Genomic DNA, 21,407 nt, shown 5'->3' with positions numbered 1-21,407 from the left:
GAACTGCAGCAGCCGGGCTGTGCGGCTGCAGGGGACCTGAAAACAGCCAATGAGTTTAGCCCAGAATTCACCTCATCTCCAGCAGTGGCCTGATGCTCACTGAGCTTTAGGTCTAACAAAGGCAATCCAAGGAGTCTGTTCCCTATAGAACCACCCCTGGGAGCTTGGGAAGGTAAGATCTGCTTGGAACCAAATGTAAGTTAAAGAGTTGTTAGATTTAGGTAGCAGCTGATAGTCTTGGCCAGAAAGAGCTGAATTATCCAAGTCCAATTATGCTGAGAATCTAGCAATCAATCACCTTTAATTAAACACTGCTTTATATACACACGTACATATGTACACCCACATACAGCAGTTAAAGCATAAAGTACATGTCCAATCACTCACTGAAGAAATAGATGGATGGGGCTTTACACTCTTCTGAAGCCAGTCCTTTCTTCATCGCTTGTAATAGGTCATGCGTGGGCTATGAGAGTACCTTAAAGAAGGCACCTGGATAATAAGTATTGCACAGATTAAGCAGCTGGAGGCTGGCTCCCAAATACCTCTGTTTAAGCTTCAACTGGAAGCTAGAAATAAAACCACCCTAAAAGACACTGCGACCATAGCAGCTAAACTAGTGACTGAAAGCAAAACAAACCACAAGTCAGTCTTGACTCAAAACCAAAGAGAAAGCTAATGATTTTAATAATCAAGAGGCCCTAGCATGCTACATAAGACACTGTCTTAGTGAACAGGGCTGATGATGATAGTGCATGAGAGAGAAGAATCAACTGTGCAAATATAGATAGGTCCTGCTACCGCTGTGCACTTGGTGGGCTGGCTCTACCAATGGTGTAGGCGTTCCCTTTTGGCAGTGTACATGGAGGTGACACATACTAGAGTCAGTGTTACACAAAAAGGAATCCAATCCAGTATTGTGCTATAAAGTGGTGGGGCTTCTGTATGTTACAGGCCAAAAGAAACATCTTCTGTTCAATGTCTAAGCCAGGAGATGCTCAGTCTTACCTATGGGACAGAGAACCTTTTCCTCTGTCCCCTTCATCCTGAACTGGTAAGAAAGAAGGTTCATTGGCAGGAGGAGCTGCTCCCATCACCCCTCCATACACGGCCATCAGATGCAAGGGTCACACTGATGCTGGTGGTCCTTTTGGTTTGTGTGACAGGGGCAGCTTGTGCTTAGCTTGACGCAGTGTTTTAGGATGTTGTCTTGATTCTGACTTACCCAATCTCGTGTGCTTTTGATTGCAGAAGACTTACATGATTCAGTCATTAAATGTGAAATCATCCCTAAGAGCAACGCTTCATTGTGTGGTGGTTTATTGCTTGGCTGGGGCTTGGCTGCTGCTTTAGCGCTGGTACTGTCCAGTGTTGTCTGTCACTGCTGCTTTGTCAGGGGAGGCATCGTCCATGTCTGCAACATTGATATCAGGTTTGCATCACAAGAGCAGCAACGCCGAGAGAAGCTGTGGCTGCCCCATCCCTGGCAGTGCTCAAGGCCAGGTTGGACACAGGGGTTTGGAGCAGCTGCTCCAGTGGAAGGGGTTGGAGCTGGAGGAGCTTTAACCTCCTTTCCAACCCAAACCATTCCATTAAGACAGGCCTCCATTTCCAGTAACCTGGACAAGTGTTTGCCTGTCACACAAAGCACCTTTTACAAAGGGACCACACACAGCATATGTAGATTGAGGACACAGGTAAGAGAATTCCCTATCAGTGAGGCTTTTCCCTTTGGATGGCAGACCCGCTCATTCCCTGGATCCTGCCAGGGAACAGCACAGGGGAAGCTCACGCAGTCCCTGCTGCCCAGTGCTCACACAGCCAGCCCATGGCACTTACGGGTCCTGTGTGAGTCCTACTTGATCCCCTGCTTCTCCACCAGCAAAGCAAGCAAACCCCGAGCTGTGGCTGCCAAGGCTTTGTGGGCAAGGCAAAGCAGGAAGAGGGGACGGGAAGCAGCAGCAAAATAACCATTTCCTTGCATTTTGCTGAGGCCCTGCAGCCTGGCTCTGGAGTGCTGCGTGTGCTGCTCTTCCTCTCATTCTAAAGCAGTGCTGAGCACTGGGGCTTTCTTACCTGTTGAGGGCTTGGGGTACATCCTGTGGAAAAACAGGAGGAAGGCGTAGAAGGTAAAGGCCAAGCCTCCAAAGATCATCCCACAGACCAGGAAACTGTAGCTGCCCTGATCATGTATAATCTGCAATTAAAAGGGGGAAAGGGAGCAGATGTCATCAACTGCCTCAGTCAGCAGTCGGTGAGAGCGTTACTGGTTGATAGCTCCCAGGTAATGCACTGCTTTCCCCCAGCAGCTGCCCAAAGCCAGGACTAAGGTTCCTGCGTAAAGGCTGCCGTCAGTTTGTGCTGTGCCCTGTCCACACTCACCGATCCCACCAGTAACTGCAGCACCATCTCCCCAATTCCAGCTCCAGTCACCAGCACGGTTGTGGCACAGCCTGCAAAGAAACAGCACAGGTGATGCTGGCACAACCTGCATGGACGGCCTCACATCTTCCATGGGTCTCCATGCAAATCATAGAATCCCAGACTGGTTTGGGGTGGAAGGGACCTTAAAGCTCCTCCAGCTTGAATAAACACTGCTCAGAACCAGAGCTTTCCTCCAGGCCTCCGAGGCAGCATCCCTGAGGATGGAGGGAAGGAGGTGCTGGCTCTGGGCTGGACTATCTACCTGCTGCCAGTGCCTGGTCCCTGCTCACCTTTGTACTGCAGGATGTCCTCGGTGTAGGCCAACATGCTGGGGAAGGTGCTGCTGAGGAACAGCCCCAGAGATGCTGTCCCCACGAACAAGAAGACGACGCTGTAGGAGAAGATGAGGAGCAGGAGGAAGGTTATCAGGACTCCAACCTGCGAACAGGAGGATGGAAAATGCTGAGCAGCAAGAATAGGACCTAGACTTGATTTTAATGTAGAAAATAGTCCGGAAAAGGAACATAAGTGCTGACAGAAAGATCTCATTCCGAGAAACTGGAGAAACCTGACAAATAAAAGCCTTTAAGGCAAGAATTTGGTACTTTTTATAACAGGGCTTTAGACCATAACGTGGTACCCGAGTCTCAGCTTCGCTAGGTAGAGACTAGCTGATTCTAGCAGAAAAACTAACCTTTTCTCTGCAGTTTTAAACCCAGCAATACCGCTACTTCCATAATAATCACATCTCGATCACCGCTAGCCCTGTTTGAGCAGGTTAAGGAATGAATTCACTCAGAAACCAGGCACAGCAGCAAAGCCGAAGAACCAGCTCCATTTAAACACCTGCCTCGGCCCAGCGGAGCCATCCCGAATGCAGCATCCAGCACGGCAGTCACCAGAGGGAGCTCTACAGCACCAGCACCTTAATTCTTCATTGGTAGGCCCCCAGAATGGGTGCGGGCATGGACAGAGCCATGTGGGGTCTGAGGACACTGAATTCCCCCTGCAGTTTGCTGTAAGGCTCATCTGTACCTCCCTGTACGCAGCAGCACAAGGGGCTCGGGGGCAGGTAAATGATGGTGCTGCCACCCTTGGCTTTAAGGGGTCATGAGGCAGCTTCCAGCCAAGGCTGGAGACTCTTCCCTCTTCTCCCCCCCTATTAGCAGCAGCTAAAGCAGCAGTCCTGTCCCCTCAGGGTTGTTAATGGGGCAAGGATGCAGGTTGGACAAGGGATGCGGTCAGTAGCAGGCATCCCCTGCTCACCTGTACGTAGTGCCGGTGTGCTGCAGTGGGAGCTGCCCTCAGTTTTAACCCAACCCCGGTTCATTTAGCTCTATCTGCTGCTATCCAAGCCCTAAGTGCCCATGCAGGGGCCTCGCCTCCTGTCTGCACATCAGCCTGACCATTCGGAGCATCCCCACGAGAGCTGTGGCTCCTGTTCTGTCCCCACTCCCTTGGCTGCTCTTGGCTTTGCAATATTAGCTGAGACCTGCTACAGAAAGGACTTGTGCTTGTAAGAACCTGTAAATTCTCTGCCTTCTCACTCGGTTCCTCTCTGGGTGCAAGAAGCATGAATGGGCACAGCTCCCTCCCTGTTGGCTGCCACATCCTGACATTCATCTTCCTCACATATCCTGAAAGGATTCCTTGCCCTCCAAGTGAATGTGTATGGTTAAGTGAGGCATCTTCCCATCACACTGGCTTCTTTGCCAACTGCTACAGTCCAAGTAGAGAATTTACTGACCTCTGCCTTCCCTTTCCCATGGCTGACATGGGCATTAATCCCCCTGTAGAGGCCAAAGAGAATGTACAATAACCTTGGCAGGCACTTCATGAGGTGCTTTCTATGGTTAGATTAACTGAGGATTGCTCAGCAAAGCAATGCAATCAAGTGGTGAGCAAGCCTTGGCTCCCTCATGCCCTGGCATCAGCTACAGGCATGCAGAGGAAGGCTTTACCCTAGCTCTGCCCATCAACACCAAAGCCAGGCAGCATGTTGGAGGCAAGCAGGATCAGACCCACAGTAAACCCAGCCTTACCACGTTGATGAAGACCATCGTAGCTGGCTTCATCCGGTAGGACACGGGGATAGAGATGAGCCTGCCCAGCGTGATGAAGCCCCAGAAGAGGCTGGGCAGGTACCCGGCCACTTTGTGCACCACAGAGAGCGGCTCCTCCACCGCGTAGCTGTAAATGAAGCCTGAGTACTCTCCCTGCAGGGAACACAAGAGCAGTCATGGTGCTGTGAGGACCTCCAGGCATTGCCCTCAGTTATTCCCAACGCTGTGGCACTGCTGGAGAGCCCACCTATGGATGCGCTACCGAACCGCACCGAGCCTTGTTCCCAAGGGTTGGCAGCTGGAGACAGACTTCCACCAGGAGCACAACACAAGACTTGAGCTGTCCCAAAGGGCAAGACTCGCACTAGGACTGGGTAAAACGCATGCTCAGCTCTTCCCTGTAGAGATGCTCTCGTCTCTAGGGGCTGCCTCGTCCGTTTGGAACTGTGCGCTCTCAAGCACACCACATTAAGAACCTGGAGTTGATCACCTTGATGATGGAAGCCCTGCAGAGTGCCTGTGTCTGACAGCTACTGTGTGTAACCCCGTTCCTCTTCCAGACCCTGTTTAATGCCCTGGTAAGACCCAGCAGTGTTTACCATGAGCTGAAGCTGGGGAAAGACAAAGAGCAGCATCTTGCCAGCATCCTGCTCACCCGGACAGGAGTGCTCCACACGGTGCACCCAGCCAGGGCCACTGCCAAGCCCGCACCATCCCCACGTGCTCTCAGCTCGGGTTGGAGGGCTCAGGACACCCACAGAACAAAGAGCCACGTTTGTCATGAACTAAAAGGAAGCTGTTCTGCCTCTTGGCTGACCTGAGAAGAGACCTGCCCTGCGTACAAGCAGACACCATCACAACCCTGAACCGGTTGGGTTAGCAGCACCCTAGCTGCACCAACACAGAGCCCGGAACACAGGAGAAGCCACAAAACCCTCCCAAGAAGCGGGGTACTTATCAGCCTGACTGGCATTAGCTTTGTGGGCTGTTCTAAGTGGTTGGGAAGGAAGAAAGCCACAGAGCTTTGCTCAGAGAAGATCCCTCTATCAGCTGAACTCACCACAATCCCATCAGTCATGAAGAGAACAAGAGCCCCAGTGATGTGGACTGCGAAGTAGGTGTAAGAAGCCCCTCTGAAGTTTTTGCTTTGGCAGCAGCTAAATAAGTCATCATGACCTGGTGAGAAACAATGCAAAGCAAACTTAGCTGGAACATCCCCCTGGGGCTGGGTGCTTGCCAGCCCACGGTGGGGGTTCGGTTTGTGCTCAGCTGCATGACAGAGACTCATAGAGGACCATGGACAACAGTGGAGTGCTGCTAACCTCTGCTGGCACTGCCTCTGCCTTTACCTACCCCAAGGAAGATGGGCTTGGTTACGGGCCATAGGTTGGGATCCTCGCTCTCCGGGGTTTGTGCTCCTTTCTGCAGCTGCTTGTGCAGCTCCATGGTGCTCTTATGGCCAACAGAAACAAACCCACCTGCCCATAGCACCCGTGCTCAGAGCCCCTGGTCCTCGGCAGCACTGCACAGGGCTAAATGCTATTTACATGTAGCTGTTCCTCGTCTAAATGCTATTTACACCCAACCAAGCCAACTGTGGGAAAGAGAGGGAGGATGCAGAGCTCGAGTCACCCCCTTGGAACAGAGCAAAGCCGGGGCTCAGGACCCCTGGAATTCCCGACTCTCCCATTTGTATTGCCCCACTCCGGGGTGTGTCCTGTGCGGGTGAGATGCTCCTGAGTGGCAAAGATGAAATCCTCACTACTCGTATGGGGAAGGAGGGGTTCTGCCAGCACGGATGTGTCTGTCAAAGACAGCAGCATTCCCCATGCAGCCTATTCCTGCTTCCCAAAGGATTCATCCCAACGGCTTCTAAGAGGAAGACTGAGATCTGAAGAATGTGAAGCTCCAATGGGTTTTATGGAAAGGGCAGCGGGGTTGAGGAAAGGAACCATCAGTGTCTCAGCTACGGGAAATGCTATCAGATGAGCACAACCCTACCAGACAGCAGAGAACCCACATGTCAGGGACACCCGTGATCCTTCCCTGCAGCACCTCAACACATCTCTAACCTGCAAGCATTCCCTAAAATTCCCCTTCAGGTAAAGCCGCTGCTTCTGACAGCCCTAAACCATGCGTCTCCTGCGACAGGTTTCTGTTGGGCAGCAAAGAACAACGTTCTTGCCCCCAGAACAGGGGCAGTCACAAGGTCAAGAGCAAACTATTGCTGGGGTTTAAGTTCTCCCCCGAGCAGAGCCACTGTCCCTGTGCCTTTCACACTGATCCATCTGCACCATCACACTTGCACCCAGCAGGGAGACCAAGGGGCACAACTTCCACTGAGCCCCAGCAGCAGGACCCCGGTGCAGGGGTCATAGTCCCACCTAACCAGAGGGGAACTGGAGCCATCCCCGCTCACCTCCTGCCCCTTGCGGCCGCTGCACGGTGGTGCTGAGCTCGTCCTTGTCTGCCGGGCGCGTCTCCATGGCCAGCTCGTCGGCAGAGAGCAGCGGGTGGCTGCTGCTGCTGAAGCACGGCACCATCCGCTCCTTGTACAGCAGGAAGAACACGGCGATGGGCACGGGCAGCTGGGGGGACAGAGAGGGGCAGCTCAGCACCGCTCAGCACCGCAGAGCTCAGCTCCCCCCCAGCAGCATTGTAGGCACTGCACTGAGCACCTGCAATGGGCACCCCTCTACTCCGCTCACACGTGTGGCTCTGGGAGCCCCAGCACATGGACATGGAGCTGTTGGAGCAAGGAGGCCACAGAGATGCTCAGGGGCTGGAGCAGCTCCTGTATGGAGATAAAGGAGGGGAGACTGAGCTGAGCTCTTAGGCAGAAGCTGTTCCCTGGGAGGGTGCTGAGGCGCTGGCACAGGGTGCCCAGAGAAGCTGTGGCTGCCCCATCCCTGGCAGTGCTCAAGGCCAGGTTGGACACAGGGGCTTGGAGCAGCTGCTCCAGTGGAAGGGGTCCCTGCCCGTGGCAGGGGTTGGAGCTGGAGGAGCTTTAAGGTCCCTTTCAACTCAAACCATTCCTTGTGCCTGGATTAACCTCCAAGAGCAAGGACAGGGCAGCAGTGGGGTAAGGAGCTACTGCAGGAGGGATGGGGGTTTGTTGGGAGAGCTGGTAAGAAAGGGGAAAGGATAAATGAAGACAAGCTGAGAGCAAAGACTCCTGCTGTGAAACATGATGGACACATCTCCTGAGGGTCCAGTGGGATGGGAACAATTCACCTAGGAATGGGGACACTGCAACAGAAGGCACCTAAATACAACCCTCACGAAGCACCGTACCAGTCCTTCAGCACCGAGTGTTCTGGTTTCCAAGCATCTGCCCAGAGAACACAACAACGAAGCAGCTTTTGCCTGTGGAGAGCAGGGGACCTGCACCTGCAACCCTGTGTGAGGGAAGAAGCAGCAGGCCCAAGACCTGCTCTACCCATCTCCAGCCATTAGCAGAGGTTGCTCAGCATCTCCTAAGAGATGAGCTTGTTGTTCCCAGGCCAACAGCAGCAGCCCCACAGCTGCAAACAGCCTCTTGGTACCGAGGGACCTGGACTGGCCTCAGGGCTGGATCCATCACAGCAGCACCGCAGCATCACCCCCTGCACCCCGAGCACCCCCACAGCCCAGTGGGGCCTTACAGCAAGGGAACTTCCCTATTCTGGGGGGAGGAACAGCAGAGGGAAGCCACTGGAGCCCATTGTCATGTCTTCCCATCACAGCCAAGTTTATCCTGCAGCAAGGCGTGGGAGAAAGCCAGGAAATCCTAAGGGAGAGCTCACCCTGCGGCCGCCCAGCGCTTGTTTTCTCCATGCCTGTGAGCAAGTGGGAGCCCCAGCTCCAAATTTCCTGCTTTTTGTTGGCTCAGGGCACCATTTAAATGTATGGAGAATTCCCTAACCCCCCCCCCACCCCATCCCGCCCCTCTTGCCTGAATTCATTTTTGAGGACTTCATTGTTCTGGGAACAATGGGAATAGGAACAGTGAGTTCGGTCCCATGGAAGAGAAAGGCATTTGCTTGATAGTTCCAATCCTTCCGGAGGGCAGGACCTGGTTTTATTCTTCCAAATTGCAGATCTGGCAAAAATATATCCCCATGCAGGGGGCCTGGGCCATGATAACATCCCTGAGCCCTTCCAGCCTTATGGAGCACTCAGAAAAGGGCCCCAGCTCCAGACCCCTGCAATTCCCACTCAAAGGACAGGCTTATACATGCTCCCCACATCCTCATCTCTAAAGCAATGGCACCAAAGCCCCTTTTCCTTTATCCAACCTCACCAGATCCAGGGCAGCACCACTTCTCTTGGCTGCCTGGGACAAGGCAAAGAGCTGGGCTGGGGCAGCCTGGAGAGGAGAAGACTCCTGAAGGGGAGACCTGAGAGCAGCTCCAGTGCCTAAAGGGGCTGCAGGAAACCTGGAGAGGGGCTTGGGACAAGGGCCTGTAGGGACAGGCCAAGGGGAATGGCTTGAACCTGCCCGAGGGGAGACTGAGCTGAGCTCTGAGGCAGAAGCTGTTCCCTGTGAGGGTGCTGAGGCGCTGGCACAGGGTGCCCAGAGAAGCTGTGGCTGCCCCATCCCTGGCAGTGCTCAAGGCCAGGTTGGACACAGGGGCTTGGAGCAGCTGCTCCAGTGGAAGGGGTTGGAGCTTTAAGGTCCCTTCAGCCCAAGCCAGGCTGGGATCCTGTGCCCACCCCTTTGAGCAGGCAGAGGTTTTGCTACAAGAACCATTTGCTTTGGGCTTCCTCTGCCTCACCATTTTCAGTGGAAGGATTTTCTTTTTCCAAGGGGGATGAGGAGCATCCCAGCATTATCCCATTATTATAAGCTCAAGCAGTTGCTGCCTCACGCAGCGCAGCCTGGGTATCACCCAGGCTCCTTCCCTCCCCCTTCTATTTTGGTCTCTCCCCCCAGGAGCATGGGGCTGTTCCCTGCTATTGTGTCCAGGCTACTTTTAAGCAACCTAAGCACAATGGAGTATCCCACACTTCCCCTGGGAAACCACCTTCCGGACAAACACGGCTCTCTCGGAGGAACATTTTCCTCATTTCCAGCCCCTTGGAACGGGCTGGATGATGAAATTTCCGTTCTGTGGGAAAACTGGATTTGAAAACTACATTTATATTCCAAATCTGGATGAAAACCCCAAAATCTGCTCTTCAGAATGAAAGGTTTTGGCCAGGAGAAGTCCCAGCTCTTCATTTTGATAATGCTCAATCACTTCATGGCACTAAAGCAAAACCGTTTTGCCTCAATCACATCAAAACAACGCTTCCGTCAGCTTTACCCGCTGCAGCGATGCCAAACTGAGACGTTTCCACTTTAAACAAAGCAAGACATGGAAATGAATCATTTCAGCTGGTGTCTTGTCAGAATACACAGAGCCCTGGGAAAACCGGGCTGGAACGGGGGCTCTGACCATTTCATAACCAAGCTGCTGCTCCTGGTTCCTATTCCTACAGCTCCCTCCTTCCATCTGTTTCCCTGGGGGTTTAAATCATCCCCCTCTTTCTCTGACGTTTACAGCCTAAGGAAGGGGCAGCAGCCCTGAGCTGAGCTGCTCCCAGCGCCTCCGGGCTGTGGGATGGGTTATTCAGCTCTAACAAGGATCAAGTCAGCTCCCTCAGCCAGGCTTTGGGAAAGGCTTTGCCAAGAGGACACGTTCAGGGGCTCCACGCTCCTCTGGTGCTTGTTTCCCAGCCCTCATCCCAACACCCATCAGCCTCCCAGCAAGGCCACCGTTAACCCACAGCACCGAGGGCCTCGTCCACATGGGCTGTGAACACTTCCAGGGATGGCGACCCCAGCACTGCCCATCCCTGGGACACTGCTGGGAACAGAGCAGGGGGGTCTGGCAGCCTCATCACTGCATCCGAAGCAGCTCTGAACCCATCAGCTTGCTCAGCATTGACTGGCACAAGAGAGAAGGCTCCGGTGTAATTAAAAGCACGGCTCCCCTGGCACACTCCAGGTGATTAAAGCTGCCTCCTCCTCCTGGGCAGGGACTGCTCCCTTTGGTACTGTGCAAAGGAGCCCATTCCAGCACCCGCCTGGCTGATTATAGAGCAAGGGCTGGGCTCACTGGGGGGACCCCATCAGCAGCGCTGCCCTCAGCATCACTCCTGGCACCAACAGCACCACTGCAACAACGTGATCCGGTGTCATTGCTCCAGATCCATGCGGACGGTTACACACATGGGGCTCCTGCCACTGGGGAAGTGACAGCAGCAGCTCAGCCTCAGTGGGACAGGCACAGCCCAGCAAGGGACCAGCCCTATTGAACCACGCTGGGATTTGGATGCTCACTGGGGTGTAAGGAACAGGGCAACAGCAGAAGAGCAGCTCTGGGACAAAGGAAGAGGACAAAAACCATCTCACTCACAAAGGAAGGGGCACAGGGCTTCTGCATCTGCCACAAACCACCAGGGTACCAGCACATAGGCAGAGACACCTCCATTGAGTTTTTGGCCCCATAACTCTGTTCATCAATGGCACTTTGCTATTAATATCAGTGCAAATGACCTCCCACTGAGTCAGCCCCATAGAGCTCCTCCCCAGGCTGAGCATGTGGCTCTTTGTGGTGCACCTCCTGCCTGGGGGATGCTGGAGGTACAACTTGCTCCCAGCACAACCATCCTCACCATTAGGATGTCCATCATCCTCACCCCCACCTCCCATTGGGACCCATCTAATGGGCACCAACACGCCCCAAACACCACAGCAACCTCCAAAGCCAAAAATCAGGGATGTCCCCAGCACCAGCTCAGGCACTTACATTGATGAGGGCCATGATCCAGAAGGCGTAGGAGACACGTGTGACCACCATGCCCTTCATGGGCAGGTCATAATGGGACAGGTTCCCTGGGTGATGCGGGACCAGGGACTTGCGGATGTGAGGGAGGTTGCTGGAGGCGTTGGCCGTGGAGTTGGAGAGGATGCAGTTGGTGTCCGAGAGGAAAGGGTCAGCAATGAGGGGGCTCAGCAGCGCCCCAAAGCCCACGAAGAAGTGAAGGGCCTGCGAGAGATGGGACATGGAGGTAAAGCCGGGGGGGGGGGACTGCTCCTCTTCCTCAGCCGGGGGGGATGAGGGCTCCCTGCTCACCTGCAGGAAGATGGCAGAGTCCTTCTGGTAGATCTTGACCAGCTGCATGTTGGAGATGGTGTCGATGCAGCCCATGGCCAGCCCTGCCACAGCCATGACCACAGCCAGGACCACCACATTGTGGCACAGGGGGATGATGGCAAAGACCAAGGAGATTGCCAAGGACGAGGCAAAGAGTGCAAACAAGGACTGAGACAACCTGAAACAGGGAAAGACAGGACGGGATTAGCACATGAAAGCAGCACCCACCCCACAGCCCCAGGTCAGGGTAGGCATTAGCAGATGTGCCCAGAGGCTGTAGCTCCAACTTGACTCAGTTCCAGTGCATGCAAGGAGATGCTACACACCCTGCACCCCCGTGTCTCCACATCACAGCCACAGCTATGTCCTGTGGGGACAGTGACACCTCAAAGAGACACATTTTGCACCCTTCAAACCCCTGTTCTGCAGAATAACCCCCACAGCCTCCCGTTGTTACCTGGGCAGATCTGGGCATGGGAAAGGGACATTGATCTGTATCACATGAGCAGGCATGAGAGCTGCTGGGCAATCACAGCTCCCAGCAGAGCATCTGCATCACTGTCACCCCAAACCTGCCCTCAGGTGCCATCCTGCCCCACAAGGAACCACTGAGGCTCCCTCCCCATGCCCTGCACCATCCCTGTGCTGGCAGCATCCTCCTCTCCCACAGCACCACTGCCATTCCCGGTGCAGGCAGTGGTTTCCCACCCGTTGGAGAAGCCCCGGGGCTGTGTGGCAGAGGTGCCGCTGGTACCCGGCCCCCCAAGGCTGGCAGCAGCACAGCCCTGCCCGCGCCTGCTCCCGGTGCGAGCCGAGCCATGGAGCAGGCGCCGGGGCTGGCACCGCGCTGCTCCCGAGCTGCCAAGTGGAAAGGCAGGAAGGAAGGAAGGAAACAGGGACCAGACAGTGAGCACTGAAACAACCAGAAAGATGGGACTGAAGTCAGCAGAGAAGCAGCACAGACACTGCCCCAGCGCCGGCTCCGGACCCTGGGAGAAGCCCATTCCCATAATAAGTTGGGGATGTGGGACACAGCTGCCTGTCCTCAGCATGGACACATAACCCATGAGCAAAGCACCCTCATCTCCCCGCTAACACCCACATCGCCTTGCTCTGCCCAAAGAGGCTCCATGGAGGCACCGGCTGGAGGTGCAGCAGAGCCTCAGTGGCTGGTGCCAACCCTCCTGCCCTTGGCACATCCCTGTGTTTGTGCACAGCCCTTGCTCATCTGCAGCCCCGCAGGGATTTATCCCTCCACATCCTGCTCATTGCTTACAACAGCATCCGGGAGAAAACCAGGCCAAGGGCAGGTCTCCCACCTCCTTCTGCCCTGCCCGCACCAGAGCCCTGCTGGGTGCTTGCATCTCCCAGTCCACACTGGAGAAGCCAATGCTTTGTACAGCTGCAAGGCCTCATCTCCCTCTGACAGCAAAACGGGGAACCAGCGTGGGATTCCTGGGGGAGGGATGAGGGAGGGAGTGAAGTGAGATGTGCACAGTCACGGCAGGAAAACCAGCCAGCAAATGGGAGAGAAGCAGCTCTGAGCCTGGAGAAGCAGCGTTGAGCACTCTCTGGGGTACAGCAGTGGGGAGAGGGGCAGAGACACAAGCAATGGGGGAATCCAAGGCTGGGAGGGATAGGGAAACATCCCCCAGGGTATCCCAGCAATCCCTCATCTCTTCTGCAGCCCCAGCAAAGCAACCACAGCACCGTTTGTGCACGGCTAAGGGAGCGCATCCACCACCAGAGCTAAACATTAATTGCAAGTTATGTCCTTAAAAAGCATCACCTCACTCCTCCCCGACGAGCAGAAATCCCTGCTCCAGTCATAGGACATCAATAAGATGCCACAACCCTGCGGCCCCTTCCCTGCCTCTGGCATTAATGGGACCAAGAAACCACTGCCTTCCATGCCAGAGCCCCAAGATGCAGTTGCAGGACACTGCTCAGCACCCAGCAACCAGCTCTTTAAGCATCCTCCAGTGAGGTACCCCGTGACGTTCAGAGCGGGGCTGAACCCCTGGTGATATAAAACTTGGAATGTCATGGACTCTGGGATCACACAGAGCATGCCCTGGCTCCGTCATAAGGCTGGAGGGAAGCTCTGCAGCTCCCTGCAAAAGTTCTAGCCTGATCCCTATAGGATTAGGATGGTTAATGCTATCCTATAGTCAGCAAAGCCCCCTCTCTGCTTCCCACGCAGCGCATAGAACCCCCCCTTGGTGTTCCTGTTGCAGCAGGAACTCTTTGACTTCAAGTGTGTTTTTCCCCCACCCCAGGGAGCGTTTTCTAAGTGGCTCAGATCAAGAAGAAGAATGCTAATCAGGCTAATTCAGACTTGCAAAACTGATCATTAAAACCCCAGAGCCCTGAGGGGATGGAGCGAGGACAGGGATGAAGGCAGCTGCATGGATTATCCCACATCTGCCTCCAGGTCCCCAGCAGGAAGCACTGCCGGGGCTCAGGTAGCGCTGCCCCAGCAGAGGAGCTCATGCTCAAGTCACTGTGCCCTCTGCTCTCTGATACAAAAGGCTTTGCTGTCACTTGCAGTGAGCAGTGTCCTGCATGCACCAGCCATGTGCTCCAGCAGGAACCTTCAGAGGATGGGCTTCTGGAGGGCAGGGAGAGAGCAGGGAGAATGGCAGGGCCATATCCTGCGATGTGTGCCTGGGTAATGGTGAAAGGAAGAGGGGCAAAAGGGTCCCATCCCAGCAGCTCCCAGCATGGACCATGCAAGCACCCTCTGTAAAGCTGTGTTCCGAAGCAGAGTTTGTCATTACCACCCTGCAAACCCCAAGCAGGAGTTATCAGAGAGGAGCAGTCCTATGGGAACCTCAGCTTCAATGGGTCCTGCAGCTCCATAGGGAGCAGAGCTTCCCATAGCTCCCTGCTAAGCCAGGGAAGGGAGCAAGCAGCAAACCTGGGTCTCCAGCACAAGCACCCATCCCATTTCCACACCACTGAGGGAAAGGCACAATGGCAAACTTTGCTCTTCCTTGGAATCCCGCACAGAGGGAATGCCGGAGCTCGTGCCCAGTTACGGAAGGGACGGATGCCATCATTATGCTCCATCCTCCCAGTGCTCCAGGACTCCAGCAGGGCTGAGAGCACAGAGACTACAGCCCAGCCTTCAGCAGCTTCTCTGCTGAGAGGAACCAGGTCATTATTTAGGTCCCACCACCCATTTGTGCTGCAGAATCCACTGCCACAGCGTGGAGTCCATCACTCGGAGCAGCCAGCTCAGACCAGCACAGCCTTTAATCACAAGCAGGCAGCAAAGCCTACGCTCCTCAGGCATCAGAAATGAAGCACAGCTTGCAGCCAGACCTTGGCTCGGCCAGCCTGCAGGCAGGCAAGGCATTGGGATCCTCTACCAGCAGCTATCCACCTCCTAACTGGAAAACACAGCCTGTCCAGCACTCCTCCCTGCCTGGCAGGCTTTGATTTATAAGCCTGCAGCGTGGCTCAGAAGTAGAAACCCACAACAGGACAGCTCGATGGGTCCATCCCCCGAGAGGAGATGCTCATTCTGACCAGTTAATATCCTCACCCAGACCCACACTCTGTACATCACACTGCTCTGAGTACCATGGTGCTCACAAGCTACCATTACCCAAACCATGCCCTCCTGCCTGGCTGCTGCTCTGCAGGGAGGCTCGCAGCCACTTTGCCAAAGCCCCTTGCTCTGGAGGCCGGGATCACAAGTGCGTCTTGGTACAAGCAGCAAACACACTTCTCCCCAGAGCTCAAAGTTGAGGAGTCTCTGAGCACAAAGCCCCATTGGGGTGCCTGGAACCGGCTGGGTGAGGGTGAGAGCACCAGGGAGGAAGCAGAGAGCAGGAAACAATCGTGCATTTGCTCCTTCAACCACACGTGAACAGAGCAAGGGCTGGCAGAGGCACTCGGAAGCCTCAGATCCGTGTCAGACCCAGGGCAAGGTTCCCACGTGCTGTCCCCATTCCCATGCAGCCACCTCTCCTGGCACAGCCCGACCAGGAGGTGCTCCATGAACCCCCAGGCTCTGTCCAGACTGGGGTTCAATGTACCAGGGCTAGCAATGTAACAGGTGCTCTAAAGCCATGTTCATCAGCCACAATTCACCACCTTTAATCGGCATTTTACAGTGAAGGCTTCATGCAAAATTCCCCCCTTTTCTCCCTGATAAACACACACACGACGTGTACCCCAGAGACACCCCGAGCTCGCACGTTACATCACTGCCCGAAGAACTAGGGACAAGGTAAATAAGCAGCTGAAGCTCAGTCGTCATCAAGCCGCAAATCAAACGCCTGTTTGGCCATCGTCAGGATTGAGCCTCTGTGTGGGACTTAAAACACATCCTGAACAAATCCCTGCCCGTGTTTCACGCTGGCCCATGGAGTGCGCAGCTGGATCCCAGCAGTGGGACCACGAGGGCCACTCGCATCTTGCCTCGTGTTTGGTCCCAGGGAGCACGGCAGTGCCTCGATCCCCGACACCGAGGCTGTTAAAACCGGCTTCCAATGACACTGCCGTGATCAAAAACCGGTTTAAGGCAAATCCCCTCGGGGAAGTTCTGGTTGGAACTTCACCGAGGCTCCCCCCACGCTGAGCTCCGGGGGAACCGGTGGCTCCTCTGCGGGGTACGGGACCATGCGGGAGCGGGGAGCACGGCTCCAGCCCCGCATCCCAGGGGCAGTTTTCCCTCCCCTCCCGCTCCAACTCGGGTTTTCCCACGCGGACCGCAGCATCCCGGCTCAGCCACGGCAACCCAATGGAGGGATGCGGGGGGGGAGGCGAAGCCTCGGGAAGGGGAAGGGGGGGTCTGCGGGAGGCGCCTTACGTCCTCTTGAAGACCCCTCCGAGGCAGCTGCCGAGCAGGAGGCAGAACTGCTGCGAGAAGAAGACCCAAGTGATCTGGGAGAGGGAGCTCTGTGTCTGGCAGCGCAGGTCCAGCAGCGTGGGCCCTAGGAAGGCGATGCAGAGCCCGAAGCTGAAGAAGACGCTCCAGTAGGTGAGGGTGGGCTGCAGGTTCCTGCGGAACCGCGCCGACACCCGCTCGTCCCACCACATCCTGGGCGGCGGCGCGGGGCGGCCACGGCGATGCGGCTCCCGCGCCGCCCGGCCCCGCTCCCGGCTCCGCTCCCGGCCCCGCTCCTCCCTTGCAGGATGTGGCTCCGGAGCCCGCGGTGCCGCCGGGCGCTGGCTCCGCCTCCGGGACCGGGGACCGCCGCCGCCTCCCGGGGCCGGGCGGAGCCCCCCCGAGCTCCCCGTTCAGCCCCGGAGCATCCCCGTCCCAGCGCATCCCTCCGGGGACCGAGAGCATCCGGACTGCCCCCACCCCGGTACTCCCAGGACCCCTATAGGGGTCTGTACCCCCCCCTCCCCCCCGCCGTCCACACGGACACCACGCTCCGGCCACAGCCGAGCACAGCCAAGGAAGGAAGCCCCCAAATCCCTTTGCTCCTGCTGCTGTGACCGTCTCTGCGGTCTCCCGTACCCGTAAATAGGCTCAGGCGTTCCAGACAAACGCAATTAAAGTTGCCCCTTCTGTGGCCGAGAAGCAGAAGATGGCTCAGGGGGGATGGGGGTGCCTGTTCGGAAGCCGGAGCAGTTGATGCTTACGCAAAAGGTCTCCTCTAGAGGCTGGGTTTATAAATATTTCACCTACTTTAGCTAGGAAAGACTAAGGCAATTTTTAGAACACTCTTTCCAGGCAAAGCAGAATCGATGGCTCAGGGCTGGCTGCAGGCCTGCGCACCACCTCTCCTCCCATGGCAGTGCCAGGGACCTTGCACACGTACTCACACATCCTGTGACCTCAGGAATGCTGCTCCAGGCTGCAGGTGCTCATTTCCACCTGGCCATAGCTTAATGTTTAGCTAATCCGAATCGCATCCGAGTCCTTGTTCCTCCCTGTCTGTGGTATCCACTGGAGTCTTCCCATCGTAAAAGGAGCAGAATCATATCCTCTTCCACCACCAAAGTGAACTGTGGGGAACAGCACAGGGCTGGTGGTGGGCAACAAAGCCCTGACTGCCCTAATGTGCAGCACCTGTGGGGCACCTGGAGCCATTAAGCAATCAAAAGACCAGCTCAGCTGGTGCAGGGCTAGGGTAATGTTGTTGATCTGGTTTACTGATGAGGAAATTGAGGGTCAGAAAGGAATGAACCACGGACATGGAGTGAGTCACCAGCATGGCCGGAAACTGGGTTGTATCATGACGTGATAAAGCATCTCCCTTAACAGCCTGATGGAGGGGAGGGAGAGGCTGACCCATGGCCTGGGAGCCATGGCCTCTGGCTCTCCCTGCCAGGCAATAACCAGCTTCCAGAGGTCACACCACTGCAGAATCCCTCATTATCCCCATCCATAAATGGGGACACAACAGCACAAGGGAGGCAGGATTATGACAGGAAAGCCTTTCCATCAAAGCACTGCTGGGAGAGTCATCTCCCGACCCTCCTTGTCCATATATCTCCTTGTGCATGGAGTTACCTGATGAAACAGCAGATCCACACACCAAGAGCCATGCTCCAAGAAGAAGGTTGACATGGGTTTAACTGGTTCCCCTGGACCACATTCTTGATCTCAGACTTGGTTCCCCCTTTACCAGGCAGGGAGTCAGGCGACCTGCACCCTGCTCCTGGCTTCCCTTCTTGCATCACCAGCACTTAATAGCATCAGCTCTCTGGACCTTGACTTCCCCAACCATAAAATGGCTGAGCAACACTTCGCCCACCTTTGCAGGTTTACTGCATCCACTGCCAGGTGAAAAGGCAGCATCCAGGCACCAGAGGTTACAGATGGTAGTACAGCCTGTGTTACAGATGGTAGCACAGCCCCTACTCCAGCTACAAGAGCTGACCCTGTTTTGCTATTCCATGGCCTAATCAGCACTCTTCCTTCCAGGAATATCAGCCATTTTATCAGGAATAACACAAACCCTGCAGAGATCTGCTTGCAAATAAGAACCAGAGCGTAGGTGGGTTCGTCAGCATGAGAACACACCGATCCTTTCCGGCTCCACGCACTGGAGCGCAGCTCCTCAGAGGCACCTCATAGAGATGCAAGCCACAGGACTAGGATAGGCAATACCCGAATTAGCTTCACGAGGAGGCACTTGAGGCTGTTTTCCAAACTGAAATCAAGGTTATACTTGCAATGAATTAAACACCCACATTCCTGCGCCTGCTGCACAGCGAGCTCCTGAATGAAGGCACAGCGCGACTGCGGGCGGCAGCATCACCCGCTGCGTCCATCACAGCCATCCCACCTCCAGGAACACCTTCCCTTTGCTGCCCGTGTCCTCGCATGCTCCTGGGGCAGGTTTAATCCTTGCAGCCAGTGGAGCAATTACTTCTCTAACACTGAATCCCAGCCTGGTTTGGGTTGGCCGGTTAAAGCCATTCCCCTTGGCCAAAGCCCCTCTCCAGGTTTCCTGCCAAGGGCCGAGATACTGTCAAAGAGTTTCCTTCTCTCCCCACGAGACCACAAATGGCACATGCAGGCTGACACCCTCAGAAATCCCAACACATCATCCCAGTGATGCCCCGAGCTGGGGTGAAGGGCTGAGGAGCTGTGCGTGCATTTGGGGACAGGAGCACTGATGCTTTTCAACAGCTCCAACTCAATCCCCAAACCCAGCACCAAGTTTGGGCAGATAAGTAAATAAGCACCCTGAATCACTGAACCTTACTGAGGCAAGACGTGATGCTTCTTACAGCACAGGGTCAGCTCTCCATATGGGCTGAGGCTGCGTGGAAGAAGCTCAACAACCCAGCACGAATGGGCTGGGCTGCACAAGAGAGGTGTTCACCTCATGTTGTTTTGGAGTCAAGAGTTTGAGAACACCCTGTGAGATGTGGAAAGCTTGGCTCCACTTCTAGGTCAAACACCAGCCTGAGATGTTGGCTTGGTTCAGATCCTGTAACACTTGTCTAAGAGGAGGAAGCACTCACCTACACGTTTTCCTACCACCCACTCGGGCTGAGCTGGAGTCAATGTGCTTCCTCCTTTACTGCACTAAAACTGCTGCAGAGGAGGGTGGGCTGCAATGGACATGACCAGGCTGAGCTTCCCCACCTGGACCTGTAATTTAACAACACACAAACCACCCCATGTAGGGCTGCTGGTATCATCCCTGCTTTGCAGATACACTGGGAGACCGGGAGAGCAATCAGAGGCCTGGCTTGAGCATCCTTGTGAGCATGGAGGGACATGGAGCAGGGAGGTCACAGCTATCTGGGCAGCAGGGAACACCTGGGCACTGGCTGGATCCCTGGGCAGGACTTTAGGGATAGAACAGGGTGTGATGGGTCTCTTCCAACACAAACCAGGCTGGGATTCCATGGGTGCTGGGACACTGGGTGCATTCCCTGGTCCTGGCACTGGCCACCGCCCCAGTGAGACTGGAGGAATGAGAGTGGCAGATGGAGGAACTGGTTTGGCAAACAGGTCCTTCCCAGGGACCTGCCCATGCCAGGGCCTGGACGTGGCTCAGGCAGGTTGGGCACGGCCGAGGTGCAGCAGGGCAGGGGGTGAAGGGCATGGCCCCTTCCCATCATCCGTGGGCTCACACCATGGCTCTGGTCCCAGACATCCCACAGGTGCCCCCATAATCCCACCTCTGGCTCTTCCCAGGTCCGTGTGGCTGCAGCCTCTGCAGCACTGATGGACCAGAGCATGGGACCATGTAAGGGCACTGCTGTGCTGAGCAGCTCTGTCCTGGGGGAGGCTTTCAGCTGCCAGAGCTGTGGGGAGCTTGGTTGCCCTGTCCCTTCCCCAGCTCTGCCCTTCAGTTGCTTTGCAACGGGCTGGGCAGGTCACAGCTCCGTGCTCTATTTACCCGATAGCCTTATGGCAATATTTGCTCAGGGCCTTAGGATCTGCGTGAGGGACCACAGGAACCTTTTCCTATTGCACACAAGCTCCTGAGGTCTTGTGCTTCAGCCCCCTGCCAAGGTCAGGGAGTGGGAAAGTCCTTGTGCATTGTGCCTGGGGTTTCTTTGCTCAGCACGGAGCAACTCACCGCTCTGGAGCCCCGCAAGGGACGCACAGCCTGGGCCATCAGTGCGACCGAGCTGACATTCAGCCCCAAAGCAGCTCCTGCTCCTACCAAAAGAGAAGAGAAAAGAGAGAAATTAAATCCTGCACAGAACTGTCCTGAATTCAGTGAAGTTTATTGTCCAGTCTTGGCCTCGGAGCATTCACAACACAAGTGGAATAGAAGCCTCAGCAATAAAATAAGCACATCCACAAAACAGTCCAGGTCACATCTGAAATACAAAAGTTGAAATAGAAAACATTCAGACACAAGATCGAGAGATGGATACAATCTTTTATTCTTTTTTTAACATTTTTTGTACCTTTCCATTTATTCCAGAAAAACCTTCCTCTCTCTCTCTATATATATATATAAAATCATTGCTTCTTTTGGAATAAATCTTTAAAATCATTTCTTTTTAAAACGCATCTTCCGTTTGTCCAACACTACTTAAATATATTATTGGTATTCTGCAAATGGATCACACCAGAGAACATTCACAGTATGTGCATCCCGGCTGCTCGGATCTGCTATTCCTGCTGCAGGACAAGCGTGATGCTGAGGATGGAAGAAGAAGGCAGTGAAGGCTCCACAGAGTGGGTATCACGGTGTTCGTGCCCAGACACAACAGTGGGAAGCACAAAGGGGACATCCAATGGAGCACATAGGGACAGGCAGTGAGACCACACCACTTCCAACCTTGTGGATTTCAGGATCAAGCCCTGATAGCCCCGGCAGGACCTGCTCCACCACCAGCTCCATGCTCTGAG

At 55.1% G+C, this 21,407-nt stretch overlaps 1 protein-coding gene across 2 annotated transcripts; it reads right to left on the bottom strand.

Annotated features, from left to right (window-relative positions):
• Positions 1–265: 265 nt before the first annotated feature.
• MFSD4A (major facilitator superfamily domain containing 4A) lies at positions 266–17,609 on the bottom strand. 2 transcript variants are annotated; one of them, XM_031043859.2, is made up of 10 exons: positions 17,395–17,609; positions 11,591–11,789; positions 11,264–11,503; positions 6,907–7,075; positions 5,548–5,663; positions 4,467–4,640; positions 2,715–2,862; positions 2,383–2,453; positions 2,077–2,197; positions 266–1,414 (listed from the first exon to the last, which is right to left on the bottom strand). In XM_031043859.2, exons 1-10 carry the CDS (start codon positions 17,400–17,402, stop codon positions 1,350–1,352), a joined length of 1,311 nt encoding a protein of 436 aa, XP_030899719.1. In that variant the 5' UTR covers positions 17,403–17,609; the 3' UTR covers positions 266–1,349. The 2 variants fall into 2 exon arrangements, with proteins under 2 accessions (XP_030899719.1, XP_033925792.1); XM_034069901.1 differs by lacking the exon at positions 17,395–17,609 and adding an exon at positions 16,434–16,713.
• Positions 17,610–21,407: the final 3,798 nt, after the last annotated feature.

This window comes from Melopsittacus undulatus, chromosome 16 (assembly GCF_012275295.1).
Source record: "Melopsittacus undulatus isolate bMelUnd1 chromosome 16, bMelUnd1.mat.Z, whole genome shotgun sequence".
Taxonomy (NCBI): domain Eukaryota; kingdom Metazoa; phylum Chordata; class Aves; order Psittaciformes; family Psittaculidae; genus Melopsittacus; species Melopsittacus undulatus.
This window is presented reverse-complemented; position numbering and strand designations above follow the sequence as displayed.

Coding starts and splice junctions, on each gene's coding strand:
- MFSD4A (XM_034069901.1), bottom strand. CDS start 16,663: ATGTGGTGGGACGAGCGGGTGTCGGCGCGGTTCCGCAGGAACCTGCAG. Junction 11,504..11,590: donor ACTCTGCCATCTTCCTGCAG/GTGAGCAGGGAG, acceptor CATCTCTCGCAG/GCCCTTCACTTCTTCGTGGG. Junction 2,454..2,714: donor GGACATCCTGCAGTACAAAG/GTGAGCAGGGAC, acceptor GTTTCTTTGCAG/GCTGTGCCACAACCGTGCTG.